This window comes from Canis lupus, chromosome X (assembly GCF_003254725.2).
Source record: "Canis lupus dingo isolate Sandy chromosome X, ASM325472v2, whole genome shotgun sequence".
NCBI lineage: Eukaryota > Metazoa > Chordata > Mammalia > Carnivora > Canidae > Canis > Canis lupus.
Genome location: NC_064281.1, coordinates 46,411,139 through 46,424,331, shown reverse-complemented (window position 1 = coordinate 46,424,331; position 13,193 = coordinate 46,411,139). Strand labels below are relative to the sequence as shown.

General features: G+C 46.0%; 1 protein-coding gene across 3 annotated transcripts in view; it reads right to left on the bottom strand.

Annotated features, from left to right (window-relative positions):
* Positions 1-457: 457 nt before the first annotated feature.
* The window catches only part of GNL3L (G protein nucleolar 3 like), a 61,944-nt gene continuing 49,208 nt past the window's right edge, over positions 458-13,193 (bottom strand). For all 3 annotated transcript variants that reach the window (XM_025468529.3, XM_049107938.1, XM_049107939.1), the window contains 8 exons: positions 11,521-11,665; positions 8,858-8,945; positions 8,151-8,325; positions 7,916-8,058; positions 7,463-7,599; positions 5,414-5,541; positions 2,395-2,614; positions 458-798 (listed from right to left, as the gene is read on the bottom strand). In XM_025468529.3, coding sequence (XP_025324314.2) covers positions 716-798; positions 2,395-2,614; positions 5,414-5,541; positions 7,463-7,599; positions 7,916-8,058; positions 8,151-8,325; positions 8,858-8,945; positions 11,521-11,665 — 1,119 coding nt within the window. In that variant the 3' untranslated portion in view covers positions 458-715. The remainder of the gene's footprint in view (positions 799-2,394; positions 2,615-5,413; positions 5,542-7,462; positions 7,600-7,915; positions 8,059-8,150; positions 8,326-8,857; positions 8,946-11,520; positions 11,666-13,193) is intronic.

Sequence of the window (13,193 nt, the reverse complement as noted above, 5' to 3'; positions counted from 1 at the left end):
GAAGGTTGGGGCCTCAGTTCAAGGGATTCCCCCAACCTAGTCTGCCTGGAAATGCCCCAAGGAGTGGCTTGCCCCTAACACATCTAGCCACCCTACCAACAGGCACCTTGTTTTCCCTTCATGCAAACAATGTGGAGCTTACCACACTTCAGCAACTAACCAGGCTTATGGTTCTCCCCTCTATCCTATCCCCAGACCCTTCCAGAGACAAGACTCATCACTGTTCCCCCTATTGTTACTGACACCCAGGTGAGGATCTACAAACTTGATGGAAGATGAATAGTCTACAGCCCATCACAGGAATGTCTTGCTGCTGAGATCTATTGCCGACTGATAAAGAAATCGTCACCCACTCAGGGACCCCCGGGTCTACCAGCAGCCTCTAGTTTCCCATGTAGCTGTTCAAGAGGGTTTTGTGAGTTATTCCTCTAGACCAACCTACAGGATGAGGGATAAATTGTTAGCATCAGGGATCTGATAAGTTTATTTCTCTTGTAAAACAGAATAGAGGTTAAATAAAGGGTATGGGGCTTGCTAGTTTCAGCAACTTGGAACTCTTTTTCTTGAAGAATGGAGGTGACAGTGAGAAGAGGCATGGTGGGTGAGTTCTTTGAATATGCAGGTACTTCATGGAGAAACACACCATTTCATCTGTATTCCTCCATCCCACTGGAACTGGTGCTTGGAGGGACAAGGAAGGGTGAGATAAGTCGGATCAGTCACTAGCACTGTCATCAGTGTTGCCAGAGAGGTCGAGGACAGACATCATGGAATCAGATAACTTGCTGGCGAGTTTATCTGCAGATGGAGAAATACAGGCAGTCACTTGGAGGCTGGCTTGCCAACAGGAGGCCTGCAGGACCTGGACTATTGTCTACCTTGGTCTACATCAAACTCCCAAACTGGCTCACTTACCTCCATCAGTAAACAAAACAACTGCGGGGAGGGGGTCTTGGGAGCCAGTGTGCAATCTCAGAGGTAGACCCATTTATCTACCTGTGAAATAATCACTCTAATATAGTTTCTATCTCAGAGTGTAAGACTCACTGGGCTCCAAGTATGTTTATCCCTTCCTAGTATCAAAACAGCAATTTTCTTTCACCGTGTTGAGCTTAACACTCTGACATTACCCTCAAAGCTCTCACAGCAAAGTGGCAGCATGGATGGAGGGGCTTTAAGGCTGAATGCTCACCTCTCATCCTCCAGCCATACCCTGTTGTTCTTCAGGATTCCCCTCAGACATCATCTCTTCCAGGAAGCCTTCTCTGATCACCATCTGGGTTAGGTTCACCAGGCTGAGTTAAGTTTCCTTACTCTGCTTTCTTTGTCTATGAATACTCTATGTTGCCAATGTCTATTTTCTTATTTCTTCCTCATTTCCTTGTAATAAGACCAGGAGGAGTTCAAGGGTAATTCTTTTCCAGATTCCCAGCACACACTGTGAAACCAGGCCAAGAGCAAAGAATTGGACTTATGGGGTTGTAAACCCAATCCTAGGTTTACATTCTGGCTCCATTAAATACTAGTTGTTTTACCCTGAGTGTGCCCTTTAATGTCTCTGGGCCTCAGTTTCCTCACTTACCAATGGGGGTAAGACTTGCAATGAGTCAGTAAAGATTGGTATAGCATTAAGACCTAAATCAGCCAATTACACAACAGACCACCATTAAAATGAAGGAAGAAGTTCTTTTGTGAACTGACATTAAATGGAAACATGATGTGGCAAAGCTATGTTCAGGTAACTAGTGTTTGCATAGAAAAAGAGAACAAAAATATATAGATATGTGCCTCTGTACTTATCTCAGGAATGAGATAGAAGAATTTAACTGGTCACTTCTGTGAGGAATCCTAGATGACTGGAAGACTGGAAGGAGACAAACATTTCACTGTATATCCTTTTCTACCTTTTGAATTTTGAGTACATTGCTTATGGATAAAATAAACATTATATATGACCTGTAGGCTTCCTAACACATGGAAAACAGCTAAGAAATAAATGGTGGCTATGTGGCACAGAGACTAGGCCAATAGTTCTTCAAGTATGGTTCCCGGAGGAGCAGAATTAGCATCAACCAGGAACCAGTTAGCAACACAAATACTCCGGCCCCATGGCCAACATATTCAATCAGAAACTCCAGGGTTGAGTCCCAGAAATCTGTGTCTTAACAAGCCTTCCAGGCAATTCTAACAATAGTTTTAGAAAACTATTTTAGAAAAGCTAAAGTTTGAAAACCACTATGCTAGTAAGTGAGCCTCCTAACCCATCCCTGCTCCTTAACCAGGGTTAGCCTGGCACTGGACACATGGAAATGCTCATTCAGGAGCACCTAATCAAGGCCCAAGGGGGCGCTTTTTTGGAGCCTGGGAAAGAGGGGTATGGTCAGATGCCCCCACCAGTACGCTTCTGCATCTTCTTCTTATTCTTCAGGGCAGATGCAAGAGCCTGGCCCTGCTGCAGGGGGTCTGTCTCCATGATCTTCTGCAGCACTGGGCGGCGGTCCACAGGGCAGACGTCCACCACGCTATTGTTCCTGGGGCAGTGGTCCACATTGCGTTTAGCCCACCCCATCTGATGTCGGTTTGGATTGGTGCAATACCCAGTAAGATCTCCAATCTAGAGAGAGAGGGGACAACAGTAAGGTCTGGGGCCCCAGAGTACCACCAAAGACTTCTGCAGAGGAGACAGGGACAGGTTTGGTTAAGAAGAGGAAACCTAGAGCCACACAGAACTAAGCTTCCAAGTCTGGCTCTATCACAAACTAGAAGGTGCTTAGTTAATCTCTCAACTGCAGTTGGCTCATTTGTCAAATAAGATACACAATGGATAGCTTGTATGGCTTTGACAAGAATAAAATAAAAAAGCAGCTACTCGATCAATGACAATTGGTATTATTCTTTCCTCAAGTAACCCTTCAGTCTTACTCAATTTAATAAATATTTTCTGACATCTATTCTGTGCCCAGCTCTATGTGGGGAAATGTTGAAGAAATGAGTCAGATGCACTCCCATCTTTGAGAAGCAACCGGTCTAAAGAGGATACAACCAACCCACAACACAGGCCAAGTCAGGGTATGTTAATTGCCCACCAGAAAGACACAGCAAAAGTGGCAGAGGCCATGGGGAAGGCAGTGGTCAACATGCTTCTACTGGTGAGAAGGTCATTCCTCACTGTGAACAATGGAAAAGCACAGAACATACCTGAGCACCCGAAAGGGTACCTGCCTGGCTGGCACAGACATGGGTCCATATGGGTAGTAAAAGCTAATATTGATAGAAAGCTCACCATGTGTCAGGTACCATTCTAAGCACACACAAATGTATGTGTGCGTATACATACATACACACACACACACACACACATTAACTCATTTAATCCTTGCAACAATGCTATAACAAACAAAGCACCTAAGGTCACATAGCTGGTAAACAGAATAAATAAGAACCCTACCAGTGAGGCTTATATGCATGTATGACAACTCACTACACTACAGTGGGGAAAAGGCAAAGCTACCAACCTATACAACTCTGGGGTTGCAGCAGGGGGTCACCATTCACAATATGGCACAGTTGTACAATGGTATCTCTCAGAGTTGTACGATGAAATGGTCCTGCTCAGGTTCCCTGAACCTGAGTCTGGAACCTCTAGCATAGAGCAAGGAAGTACTGTAGGTCCCTAAGGAAAAATGGTATATTCTGGGGCTTATGGGCTCATTTGGAAATATCACCAGAGGATGGCCTTAAACAGACAACTTTACACTGGTTTTCCTGTAAGCACCAAGGGAACCTTTAAAACTATGTGAGAATGAGAATGTCATGATTCTTGTCATTACCTCATCAACTCTTATAGAATACAGCTGAGTTTTCCTTCCTAGACCCACTGCCTCTACCCTGGTCCCTTTCTTTCTAACCTGATTTTCACTCTGGCTGCCTGGGTGAGACAGTTCTAATACACAAACCTGACCATGTCATTTCCTTGCTTAAGAAACCCTTCCAGGGGATCCCTAAGTGGCGCAGTGGTTTAGCGCCTGCCTTTGGCCCAGGGTGCGATCCTGGAGACCCGGGATCGAATCCCACACATCGGGCTCCCGGTGCATGGAGCCTGCTTCTCCCTCTGCCTATGTCTCTGCTTCTCTCTCTCTCTCTGTGTGTGACTATCATAAATAAATAAAAATTTTTTAAAAAAAGAAACCCTTCCAGATAGTATGTAGCCATCAGAAACAAAGAATGGCTCTTTAAGTAATCAGGTGAAACAATCTATAAGATGAATTTGTAAGTGAAATGAGCAAAATGCAGAACAATCAAATAGCATGCTGTTATTTGAATTAAAATAGATCTCTGCATCTGCATATATGTACATATGTATATACATAAAGATGGAATAGCTAGAAAAGGACATTCAAATCTGCTAATAGTGACTGCCTCCAAGGAGGGGACAGGTAGCTGGGAGATAGTTGCAGGAGAGAAACTTATTTTTCACTGCATACCCTTTAGTACCTAAATTTTATACCACGTACACACATTACCTAGTCAAAAAATAAATAAAAGGGAAAGAATATTTTAAATAAACAAAATAGGGGGAAAAAGACTTTTTGACAGAAAAAAATAACCAATTTTCAGGGTTTTCCTAATACCCATGGTTTAAAGTCAAATTCAAGCATGTTATGTATGATCTGATTCCAGAAACTTTCCTTGCATCCACTCTCATTCCAACCACCCCACATCACTAACGTTTCCCCCAAACACTACTTTTTTGGGCCTTGGCATAAGCAATGGCTAAGCTCCTCACCAAACTGTAACCTCCCAGAGGACAGAGATAGGGTAACTGGCAGAAGAAGCTGAAAAAGCCTCCAGATATCATAGCATGGCATTATGGCTTAATCATATAGGTGTAGGGAACCATGGAGCCATGACAGAGGAGGTGACATGGTCAGACTGGGCTGTTAGAAACTATGGGACATATATCCAGGTGAGAAAGGGTTAGAAGCTTAGACCAGTTGTTATAGAAATGGTAGGGATCAAAAGAAGCTGATAGCTTCTCAAGAGACTTAGGAGGGAGAAGCCATAGTACTTGCTGACTAACTGTATGGGCTACTGGATGCTAGTTGGAGGGAGGAGTCAGGGGTACCCAGGTTTGCAACTTGAAAAACTGAGTGGCTGAATGGGAATACCTGTTCTCTAGGTTGGAGCCAGGCTGGAAAAACTGCCTGAGAGAGCAAGCCTCCTCCTTGGACTTGCCATTGCCTGGTAAAAGATGCACACTACCTGATGCCCAGGAGCCCACAGGGAATGAGTGAATGACCTACATCTCCCCAACATTACAGGCAGACCTTGTGGGAGCAAGGCAGAAGGGACCAACCACTCCCTAGAGCCCTGGGAAGAGGAGAGGGTTACCATGAAGAAAGGGAGCAGGTACCTTATACACGGTGGTTTTATTTTCCATGGCATCTGCTATTTTCACCATCGGAGAATGGAGCCACTTGATCTCCATTTCGAGCGGGTCCATGTCACCCAACAGTTCATCTGATTCTCCAGTGGCCAAGCCTTTAACACAACCAACACCACTGTCAGGGCCCTAGCTCCTCCCTGCTGCCAGCACCCCCCGCCCCAATATCAGGCCTCAGTGGAAAGGATATGTGGAGCTGCCCAAGGGAGTTGGGAGAGAAGGGCTTTTTCATTTCTGATGGGAGGCCACATGACAAAGGATTAAAGGCATGGGTTTTGCAGTAGGGCATTCACCTGCTGGGAGCTGGTCTAGGAGCCTTAGCTTCCTCATCTGGAAAATGAGAACACCACAAGCCTATGGCTTGGGGCTGCCCTCACAGGAGAGGACACTTGAAACACACTGGCCTAAGACACTGCTCAGTAAATGGCAGCCACTGGGTTTCCTTCCAGGACCAGGCCTCTCCACCTGCCTCCTGGCCCCTTGCCTGGAGATGGCCTCCACTGCAAACCATTCATGTACCCACTGCCTTGGGCCCATAGTATCCTCCCACCTACTTCCAAACTTTGTCTTCATCCCCTTCTAATTCCTACTCACTCTTCAAGATACAACACTAGGGCCAATTCCTCTAGAAATTTCTCACCATTAACCTCTCCCTCTCCTCAATTTCCCCAACCCACCTACTTCCAAACTTTGTCTTCATCCCCTTCTAATTCCTACTCACTCTTCAAGATACAACACTAGGGCCAACTCCTCTAGAAAACTCTCGCCATTAACTTTTCCCTCTCCTCAATTTCCCAGACCTCAATCTTTTGCCAAAGTACATTCTCACTAATGGAGTCCCCCTTGCCCTCACATGCAGCCAGGGTCAAGTATCATCATAGGAACATGAGCTCTAATTCCTCCCAACCATCTACTTGGTAGAAGAGGGAAGTAAAGTTCAGAAAGAGAACTGACTTGCTAGCAGCCATGTGGGGAATAAACTCTGAAGTAGACAAGTCCTCTTGTCCTCATCGCTAATCTAAGGACACAAAAAAGCCCAGAGAAGAAAAGCCCTCAAGAGAAATGGAGAAACCAGAAGCCAGGCCAGCCAGGCCTTTTTCCACTATCCAAGGGTCCACAAACAGGTCCAGAGAGCACTGGGCACCTTTCCAAGGTGGAGTAGAAAGGAGGGAGGAGCCATAAGCCAAGGTTGCAAATGGTAGTATCTGAAGAGAACATATTTCCTATAGAAGTTTCTCAAAGCCACACCTCTGTACCCCAGCAAATGATCATCTTAATAACAACTAATATTCACCAAGCATGTACTATAAGCCAAGCACTGCTCTGAGTGTTTTTATGAATTAAATATGTGTTTGTGACCATCTTATTGGGTAAGTGCTACTGTCCCCATTTTACAGTTGATGTCACTGAGACATGGCGAAATTAACTGTCGCAGCATCATGGAGCTAACAAGAAACAAAACTTGAACTTGAATCCAGGCAATCCATTCTTTGAACCCTTAGCTACTCTGAGCTGGGATAGTCTTAAGACTATGGGGCAGAAGAGTTGCTTTGAATGCCACCTGTCTGCCACTGATCGTGCACCATTCAGGAAATACCAGCCTTCTATGACTCAGATGTCTCCCCACCAATGGGAGAGAGGACAAAAATCTAGGAATAGACATACAGTAGCTGAGGCAAAGCCTAGGGCAACATGAGGGAAGGGGTTTTGAAGAGAAGTATTTTAGTCCACTCCAGGTCCCAAGAGATGGGGAAAAGACCCACACATTTCCTGAGCACCTCACTGTATACACAGAACTTTGCTGACTTTTTTCCCTATCTACCAAGAGCCCACAATCACCCCCATGGCCCAGATTAGAATTCTCCACCTTGTGGGAGGAAACACTAAATTTAGATTGGTTAAACAATTTGCCCAAAGCCAGAGTAGGGCCAGGGCAGGGGAAGGTCAAACATGGGACCTGGTGTTGGGTCTGTGGGGCTCCCATCCAGCGTAAGACAAAGTACTTATGCCCCTACTTACATTCCATGGTGTCTTCGTTGGCCTGCTCAGTATCTTCAATGTCAAAAACTTCAGTCATCTCCTTAATGATCTCAGCACTGAGATGGGCAGGCAGAGTGTGGGTGGCAGGTGGAAGTGTGTAGAAGCTGATCTTCCCGCTGCATTGGGAGATGGAGATAGGAGGAAATTGGTGAGGTCATTAAGAGAACAAATGACCAAAGAGAGAATGAGTTAGAAACAAGTCAGAAACAATGAGGAACAAGAAAATCCACAGAAGCTTCTGAACAACAAGAGGTTAAGTTGCTGGATTGTCACTGGCCAGAAATTCCTGACCAGGACATGACCTGGTGCCTTCACTTTCCCCCAGGAAACAGGATGTCAGGCTGCCCCACTGCTGCAATAAGCACAGATGTACCCCCTTATGGAGCCTCTCAACAGGTCTACCCTTACCTTACTTCTTAGCCCTCTCCTCACCTCACCCAGTCTGCTAAAACAGCTTTGGCTGCCTGCTCGTGACTGTATACGCCTCCTTTCTTCTTCTTCCCCAAGCGGTGAGCCACTGCAGTCAGAAAGTGCTCAGTGGTCTGGAACCCGGAGATGCCATAATAGTTGGAAATCTGGTGAAGAGAGGAAGAAAAGAAATCATGAGGAAAAAATGAAGGGCCCTTGGAGTGGGGCGGGGCAGGGCAGGAGCAAGTGCCTTCTGTACCTCCTCCAGGTTACAGCGTTGCAAGATGGTCTCTACCGGGGTCACAGGGTCTGCCAAATTCTGCACTTGGACGCAGTTGCGCAGGATAGTGCCAACCTCTGAGTTTGGTCCTGGGACAATGCCTGGGGCATCCAGCAGCCTGATGAACTTATCCAGATAGACCTCCTGCATGAACCTAGGACAGGAAAGAGGAGATAAAAGAGAATGTAGGACACTGATGAGCTGGGATGTATCTGGTATCCCTTAATCCCCAGACACAGCTGAGAAAGGGGTGAGGGGCAGAGAGCATACATATAGATGAAGATAGAGAGATTTTGGGCTGGGGGTCTTGGGCCTACAGACCTGGGACTCATTCTAGTCTAGTCCCTACCACCAGGGACTGAGCTGCCAGACTGTGGGCAAGTTTCTGACTTACTGAGCCTCCACTGCTTCATCTAGGAAGTGCAGTTGCTTATCTATACCTATACCCCAATATTGCATGACTGCTAAGAAACTTCAAGGAACTGAGGGGGGAAGTACCCAGCTGTGTCCCTGGCCCACACCTAGGATGTACCAGGTAAATGGGGACTGTTAGTGAGAGTCCCATGCCCAGGTAAGAATCAGAGGCTGGGCCAAGATAAGGAAAGGGGCAGATGCCAAAGTCATGAAAGATAGAGAAATGGTAGGGTCAAGAAGCAGTGGACTGGTGGAGCAGGCAGGTAACTTACTTGGTGACGCCAGGAACAGCTCCCACACTACACGCTCGGCTGCGCTTCAGACTATTGATCAAGCTGCTCTTCCCAACATTAGGAAGACCTACAAAGGAGTAGCAGATGGCTCAGAGCAGGAAGGGCCCTCAGGAACATTTCGGCCAGCCTACACATGGGTGATCCATGCTGGGACAATGACCAAGCTATGGCAAAACCAAAAACAGAACCTGGACTCCTGCCTTCCCATCCCAGGCCCTGAGCAAGCCCCAATATGGCCTAGCTACCCCTTTCCTCCATTTGTGAGCATACTGAGTACACATGACCCTCTCACTAGATATGACACTCACCTCCCACCTCCCACCAGCCAGGGAAAGGTGCTCAATGCAAAGCCTCTGTAACATGATCCAACAGAAGGTTGACATCAGGAAATGTCTTTGAAACAGAGAACCATCTGTCCTGGTGTCAAATTCACCTGGTAGGGGGTTGGGAGAGCCCTCTCCAGATGTCATTCTCTCTGAGCAGCTGTCTGCCTGTGGTATATGTTTCTCTGTTGAGGCATCTGTGAGCACCTCCAGGCCTGAGGACATCTTTGTGTGCTACTCTCTCACCAGGTCTCTCATTCTCACTATTCTCCTTCTCTGTGTGTCAGAATTTATGCATAGACTGCTCTCTCATGGACGTACCTGTATGTGTGCACTCCTGGTGTGTGGAAGTCTCTGTACATCATCCACGTGCCCTTGCACATATATGTGTGTATGCAAGCACACATCTCTTGGTTGTTCTCGTACTAAATATCACTGTTTTTTCCATGTTGACTTTCTCCTGCTCAGTCTTTTTTACTACCATACATTTCTTTCTCTGTGGATAGCTCTAAGCACCCTTCTCTGCTGGTTTGTCTCTTTATCTCTCATTCTGGCAATTGTCTTTCTGCTTCTCCCCACCCCACCAACTCTGCCTCTCTAATTCCCTCAGCACCAACTTCTCCCGGCCTCCTTCTGTGCTCCTTCTCCCCATGGGCTCGTCTCTGTAGGCCTCTTTGTAGGTGTCTCACTGTGCCTTCTGTCTCTGTCTGCATATTCCCAACCCTCTCTCTGTCTCTATGTCTCTGTGAATATCTATCTCATCACAGACACATTTGTGCATTTGTCTCCCTCTGTGGCTCTGGGCATGTGACTGTGTCTGTGGGTCCAGCGCATCTGGGTTGCATGTGTCTCTCTGTGCCTCTATCTGCTTGTGGGGAGCAGAACATATGAGAAGGACTTGGGTCTGCATGTGTGCTACCTCCGGGTCTGAACAGGTCTGCACCAGTGTAGATCCATACGTGTATTGGTGGATATGAATGTGTTCATAGGGGTGTGTGTGTGTGTGTGTGTGTGTGTGTGTGTTGTGTATTACACCATGTCTACCTCTTTACTCCTGGCTCCTTCCATGCACCCTGTCCTCTGAAGCTGTCTCTCTATCTCTGCATCTGCCTATCTCTCTCATTCTTTCTTTGGTATGCACGTCTGCCTCTCCATATGCACAAAGTATCTACCCCTTGTGTCTCTATGCACACTGCCTGTCTCTACAGTCCTTCTGGTATCTTTTTGTGATTGGTATCTCCCTCTCTACCTGCCTCTGTCATTTAAACCTATCTTTCCTTTCCACTCCCCACCAATCCCACCATTTCCCAGTTATCTTTTTTTTAAGATATTTATTTATTTAAGAGAGAGAAAGAGAGAGAGCAAGCATGAGAGAAAAGGAGAACACAAGCAGGGGGAGCAGCAAGCAGAGGGAGAGGGAGAAGCAGACTCCCCGCTAAGCAGGGAGTCTACTTGGGACTTGATCCCAGGACTGCAGGATCATGACCAGAGCCGAAGGCAGATGCTTAACCGACTGAGCCATCCAGGTGCCCACCCAGTTCTTTTTCCAGGTCTATTCAGGTCTGTCTATCTATACCATTTTCTCAGTGTCCAGTTCTCTCGAATATCTTTTTCTTTTGGCCTCACTTCCTCTCTCTGACAGTCTATCTCTGCTTCTCTCAATTTCCCTATCCTCTTCCCCATCACCCTTCCCTCACTACCCTGGATTCCAGACAGGTCCAGGTTTGAGTATCAGCTCTACCTTTTTTTTATATATAAATTTATTTTTTATTGGTGTTCAATTTGCCAACATATAGAATAACACCCAGTGCTCATCCCAGTGCCCCCCTCAGTGCCCGTCACCCAGTCACCCCCACCCCTGCCCACCTCCCTTTCTACCACCCCTAGTTCGTTTCCCAGAGTTAGGAGTCTCTCATGTTCTGTCTCCCTTTCTGATATTTCCCGCTCTACCTTGTCTCACACAGAGCTGACCCCCACAAGTCCCTTTGCCTTCTCTGGGCCTCAGTGTTCTTATCTGTAAAAGGGATATATTCACTCCTCCCCCCACCCCACAGCTCTGGTAGGATGAGATGACACAATGTCCAAGCACAACCGTGTGTATTTGGTCCACGTTTCTAATACTCCGTGCATGGTGGTGATTCTCAGTATGCCTTCCCATGTCCTCCACCAATACACATTACAAATCATAAAACCATTCTCTAACCATTCATAACCCTCTCTTCCCTACCAGGGTAACACAAAGCTCCCAGAATCCTTTGCCCAGTGAAAGCTCTGCCCAAGGAAGGAGCCTGGGCCCCATGGCCTCCCCACAGGCCTTACCCACAACACCCACACGGATATGGGTGCGCACTTCACCAAGGCGGCAATAGTTCCCCAAAACCCTCATGAGGTTTTCAGCTCCAAAGCAGGCTTTGCTTTTCAGCAGTGACTCAGAGGCCTGATCCACTGGCACAGTACAACGATTCTGGAAAACAAGGGGTATTATACAAGAGGCATCAGGTGGGAAATGTAGTCTGACTCCAGATTTCCAACTTTCAGTGAAACCTTCAGGACCACCTCCCTGTGATCGCTGAGACCCCAAGGCTAAAACAGGACTTCTCACACTGGCCCTGAATACCTGCCATTTCCCTGCTTGCATAAGGCCTGTTTTTCCACGGTCGTGTCTTCAATCTTCTCTGTCCCTAACTCTCTCTAGACATACTTATCTGTGGCCTCCCTCAGCAGGGTAAGGATGGCACCCTAGCATCTAGCCAGCAGCTCTGCCTCTCACAGGTGTGTGTGTGCATCAAGTTCTGCTTCCCTTCTCTACGTCTCAGTGCCCTCATCCACAAAATGGAGACACTGTCCTCCCTGCCTTTGGTAGGAAGACAGTATCTGGCCCATAGGCTACCTTCCCTTAACTCCTCACACAAGACAAGGCCATTCCAGCCTCCATCTCCTTACTCCTGATGCCACCTCCTCTGCCCACAATGCCATTCCATCTCTTCCTCTTTCCTCACCCACCATGGCATTGCAAAATACGAATTAAGCTAAATATCCATCAGTAAGAAATAGTTTGAGGAAATATATCCTAAAAGTGGAATACAAATGAAAGAGAGCTGTTAGAAGGGATGCTCACCATATTTCTGTCACCAAGAAGGCCAAAAATTATAAATGAGAGGTCAGGTTTCTCCCAAATGAGTCAAGATTAAAATGTTTAATGATATCAAATGTTGGAAAGGATGTAGGGAAAACAGCCCTCTCCCACATTCATCTACCCTAGCAGGAGGAAGATAAATTGGTACAGCCACTGAAAGGCAATTTGTCAGTGTCTAGGAAAATGTAAAATACATAGCCACTCCACCTCTCAGTACCCAACCTATATAAATACTTGCCTACCAGCCATGATAACATGTGCAAGGGTATATGTTAAAGTACTGATTATAATGATTAAAAATTCCAAACTAAGTTTATTTAGCATCAAAAAAGTGCATCTCTAAAGAAAATTGCCAAAAGAAACATGCCCCAGGATGACACATAGGACACTCCCAAACACTTCCTTTCTCTCTATATATACATCTACATATATATACAGCACAGAAAAACATCTGAAAGGATACACACCAAGCTAACAATGGTAGTTACACCTGGGTATGGATAAAGGAAACTAGAATTAAGGGTTTTGGTAAAAGGGTATTTAAACTGTCTGTAACTGTTTTTATTTTTTTTCTACTTTATTTTTTCATAAATACTAAGTTCTACACCTGGTGCAAAGTTGAAAAGTGTCCCCCAGCAGCCAGTTTCTGTCTTCAGAAGCAACCAATGTTTCTGTAATACTTTTAACATTTTACAAAGAAACTGTATTTCTATGTTAATTACATAATTAGAAAGTAGAGTGATTTGTGTTAAAGAGAAAAATGAAGGTGTCTGTTTTTAAAAGCTAACACATAGCTAACTGTATTTTCCAAATTTTCTATGGACAGTATGTATTATCTTCATATCTAGGAAAAAAA